Genomic DNA, 4,570 nt, shown 5'->3' with positions numbered 1-4,570 from the left:
ACCTAAATTTCGAAAAGGTCTAGTCAGGAAATCCCCTTCCCGACCTCGAGCTGAGGGCAAGAACTCGACTACGAAAAAGCAGGCGACGAGGCCCATAGCTCAACCCGACTCGATGACCACTTCTTCCACCTAAGCTTTCATGTGGACAACCTTATACATCCGGGATTGGACCGAGCGATGATGACATTTCGACCATGGCGTAAAGGTTTATCAACACACAGCAATATAAATATGCCTATTTCTTGCAGCATGAAGGTTTATCAAGCTACTCATCTGTTGAGTTCAAAATAGACATCAATGACCACAAAAAGTTTCACAATGGAAATTATCTGATATTTGCAGATATAACATGTAGAGAGGGTGAACCATTGTTTGTGCATCCACTATGAACAGCATTCTGCCCTTATAAAAGTTTTGCAGCTTCAAATAGTAATAAAAAGAAAAAAGAGGAATCAACCGTACATAGGAAAAGGTATGACTAACAGAACTGTTACTTCTCTTCTGATGAAACCTGATTCCATGTCCTTGGTCTTTCTTCTTGTGCACTGTAAAGATCCAGTGTATCAGATGCTTGCTCATACAGAACTTCTGATTTCCATTGTTTGCAGAGCAATCTCATGGTCTTTGTCTGAGGTTTTGTATCTGTACCACTTTGCACATACAATGAAGAAGACAAAATTAACGGCAGATAATGATGCGATCGAGAAGTAGAGAAGATCTAGTCGTCCCTGGTTAAGATCTTCTGCTAACCAATTGCTCTTCTGATGTCCACCAGTTATTCGATGGACTATAGTTATTATCAAGCTACCCAGATAGTTGGAACATGCAAAACCCAGAAAGAGCAGACCCCCTGCCATGCTCCTCATGTTTTCGGGAAATTGCTTGTAGTAGAACTCAACTTGGCCGATGACGTTGAAAGCATCAGAAAGACCAGCAATAACGAGCTGAGGGATCAACCAGAGGCTGGACATTGATGAAATGGCACCACCACTGGATGTAGTCCCCAATGTCGGCTTGTGAAGCGCATAACTCCTTCGCCGTTCCTCTACCAGGCCAGCGACAGTCATCATCACGACCGAAAGCGCAATGCCAGTCCCCATCCTTTGAAGCAGCGTGATGCCACCTTCCTTTCCAGTAACCCTCTGAAGCAATGGGACGACGACACGGTCGTAAACAAACAACCAAACGGTCATGGCCGCCATGGTGAACACAGGAAAAGTTGCAGCAGGAATCTCAAAATTACTGTGCCCAAGATGTCTATCGGATTGAAGGGCTTGGACGACGACGTAAGTCCATGTCAGAACAAAGGTAACCTCGAAGATGATACATGAAGACCAAACAGGGATGATTCTTACTAAACATTTCATCTGTTCCACTTGCTGTAAGCTACATAATCTCCATCCATCTGAAGCTGAGCCATCCGGTTTGATATCGTCCATGGGGGTTATGATCGCAGCTTTGTCAAGAAAACTGCAATTGTAAGCAAAATAGCAAAAAAAAAAATCACGTCTAGTAGTGATAGTTGAACATATCAAGTTAACTTTATTTTTCTTAGAATATAGTAAAATTAGTGATAGTTCTATTATAAATCTCACGAAGCAAATTGCAGTAGCTTTGGACTACAATAGTTTGGATGTTATCAACTTCGAAGGAAGTGTTACAAATGGATTGAGGTTAATTAAATTGTTCCACTAATTATTAGATCATCTTATGCCATCAAAATATAGATTTGGTGTATGCTTCGGTGTTGAAATCCCATTTCATGTGCTCCCGAGTACCTGAACTGGTCGGTGTGTGGCAGCTTGGAGACCAGAGAACTGAGATGTGGAGGGTCACAAAGAGACCCCTTGAGGTCATCAGGTAGCTTCAGCGCTCGCTTCCTGAACGCCGCCACCAGCACCTGGGCGACGCTGGTGATCGGGCTGCCCTCCGGCCGCACCTTCACGTAGATCTTGGTCCCGACGAAGAAGAGCACGCAGGAGATGAACATGAACGCCGTGGGAATGGCCAGCCCCAGCGACCAGCTCACGTTGCTCTGCACGTAGATGACGAGGGTGGAGGAGGCCATCATGGCGAAGGTGAAGGTCATGTAGTACCAGTTGAAGAAGCTAGCGATGCCCCGCTTCCCCGCCTCGGTGGTGGGGTCGAACTGGTCGGCGCCGAACGCCAGGTTGCAGGGGCGTATGCCGCCGGCTCCGATGACCATGAAGACGTAGCTGGCGAAGAGTACGGCCAGCTGAGTTGGGTTCGCGCCGTGGCATGCGTCGCCATGACTGCTGCAGGGAGGAGGGTGAAGCTTGGAGACGGCAGCCGTGAGTGTGAGAATGAGCATGCCCTTCAACATCATCAATCATCATGGACACATAGGATTAGAAGACAGCAATCTGATAGGCTTACTATCAATAATTGGAGTATGTCGATCCACAAGCCTGACTGTCCCTGGAACAGCTTTACTGGCTTTCAATAATGGCTAACATGTGCTGATATGTCTCTCTGTGTACTTTTTGTCACGAAGGCTTACATCATATTTATCATGCGTTAGTATATTGGGCCCTATCATTTTATATCATATCAAAGCTCACATATGACTTGTTACTTCTTGCATGTAAACAAAAAGGCCAGCAAATTTCTTGCTACTCTCGGTGGTGTGTCTCTTCAAGTGTTTGATAAAATAGCTGTTTCATGTTTTTTTTTTATCTAATATCTGGTGGTGGCTTCAATTTTGATCTTATTTATTTTTACTTTTTGTTCCTTTTTGTCAGTACATAGTCTATTTCTTAATGTTTCTCTCCTTTTCTTTCTCTAATGCGTGTCAGTAGACTGTCAGAACGCAAGTTCATCTTCAGCTTACTCTCTGGGAGTTTTATTTGGTTGGCATTTCATCAAACACATACGAAGAAGACGAGAAGAGCTAGTGAGAGAGAATGGCAGCACTTCAAGGTGGTAGCATACCAAGAGAGAAGCAATCGAAGCGGCCCCCAGTGTGGCGTAGCGGCCGAGATAGGTGTCGGCGAGGAAGGCCCCGAGGAGGGGGGCGAGGTTGGTGGTGCCGTTGAACACGGTGACGAGGGTGGCCGACGCGACGCTCTTCATGTGGAAGACGGTGGTGAGGTAGACCAAGAGGTTGGCGGAGGTGCCGAACGTCCCCAGCTTCTCAAACGCCTCGTTTCCTGCCCAGAATTCTCCTTCTCGTGAGATGTCAAGTGGTGCGTGGGCGAAGGTGGAGGGAGAGCATGTGTTCCACGTACCTATCACGTATGGCATGGCTTTCCACCCTCTGTAGTTGATCACAGGCTTCGCTGCTTCCCCATTCTGTGGTTCCTCCGGCGTCGACGTCGTCATGCTTCGCGTTCCCTTCTCCTCTCTCTTCTGATGAACTACACAGTGTAGAAGAGACCGAGAATCAGATATAGTGAATTCAAGCTCTACATCGTTCGTGAGCCTGCACAGTGTGGAGAGAGAGACGGCCTAGATCGGCCACACAAAAACGGAGTACCGTTCAAAGCAGTCTACTAGTAAGTATAACCAGTACCAGCGAGCATGAACACCGTTAAGATGGAGAAAGGGAGAAAGTGGGATCCAATCCCCTGCACGAAGTATTTATCTAACTTGTAGGTTGCAGAATCTAAACATGTAGGAGAGGAAAATCTTTCTTACAAATGCATGAATGATGAGTGACTTAAATTAATCAACATTAATATATATATATATATATATATATATATATATATATATAAAGTTAAATATTAATTTAATTTAAGAACTTAAGCTGATATTTATCAATGTAAAATTATTCTCTTAATTTTTTTAATCTCTTTATCTTCTAATAATATTTCTAGGAATGACACTACGAGAATGTCACATACAATCAACGTGCTCGTAGTCTCTCGTATGATTAGTATTGGATGCATGGAATGCTTACGACGAGGCATTCCTAACTCCAACTATATACACTCTCTTATGAGCAGTGATTTAGACTCCCACATAAGAAATCAAATTGAGATTATCATTGGAGGGAAGTCGTTTGGTCACTTGGGACTTGTCTTATTGGGGCTTCTTCTCTCTCTCTCTCCTTATGAGAATCTTTTGACTCCTGAAAGCATGTAAAGAATGTCTTATATCTTAATCGGTCCAGAATGGGTGCCAACCATCTTCTTCTTTCTTCTTGCTTTTCCACGTTGATGTTCTTCAAGGATAAATCCATTGGAAATCCAGCCATCGGTGTGCTGGATGCCATCCTCTTTCCACAAACCTCCAAATTTCATTTATGTCCACATTTCTATCGACTATTCAGAAATCAGAACACCCAACAGTCTATTAGTGTGAGATGTCGTCCTTGTGTTCGATATGTGACCTTTCAATGGAGGAGAAAAAGGAAAGCAGGTCTTGTGTTCGATATGTGTTCTTTCAATGGAGGAGGAGGAGGAGGAGGAGGAGGAATAGGAAAGCAGGGGGAGGCGACGTGACTGTGTTGAACACACAGACCATCTTGATGGAGATGACGCCGAGACCCGTGGTTGTTTGTTTCTGTGAGGAAGACCGCATATATATACCCATCGTGTGTTTATGC

The 4,570-nt window shown here is 44.6% G+C and overlaps 1 protein-coding gene across 1 annotated transcript; it reads right to left on the bottom strand.

Moving 5' to 3' along the window:
- Positions 1–399: 399 nt before the first annotated feature.
- LOC103984988 (protein NRT1/ PTR FAMILY 2.11-like) lies at positions 400–3,469 on the bottom strand. Its single transcript, XM_065183097.1, has 4 exons — positions 3,249–3,469; positions 2,953–3,170; positions 1,779–2,335; positions 400–1,470 (listed from the first exon to the last, which is right to left on the bottom strand). Exons 1-4 carry the CDS (start codon positions 3,340–3,342, stop codon positions 576–578), a joined length of 1,764 nt encoding a protein of 587 aa, XP_065039169.1. The 5' UTR covers positions 3,343–3,469; the 3' UTR covers positions 400–575.
- Between the last annotated feature and the right edge of the window lie 1,101 nt (positions 3,470–4,570).

The sequence above is a fragment of the Musa acuminata genome, chromosome BXJ1-5, assembly GCF_036884655.1.
Source record: "Musa acuminata AAA Group cultivar baxijiao chromosome BXJ1-5, Cavendish_Baxijiao_AAA, whole genome shotgun sequence".
Classification (NCBI taxonomy): Eukaryota; Viridiplantae; Streptophyta; class Magnoliopsida; order Zingiberales; family Musaceae; genus Musa; species Musa acuminata.
This window is presented reverse-complemented; position numbering and strand designations above follow the sequence as displayed.

Bases quoted from the DNA above. Each gene is read 5' to 3' on its own strand.
- LOC103984988 (XM_065183097.1), bottom strand. From the start codon at position 3,342: ATGACGACGTCGACGCCGGAGGAACCACAGAATGGGGAAGCAGCGAAG. The intron at 2,336-2,952 runs GTATGCTACCAC...ATGATGTTGAAG, and splicing joins CTTCGATTGCTTCTCTCTTG to GGCATGCTCATTCTCACACT. The intron at 1,471-1,778 runs GTACTCGGGAGC...TTACAATTGCAG, and splicing joins CCACACACCGACCAGTTCAG to TTTTCTTGACAAAGCTGCGA.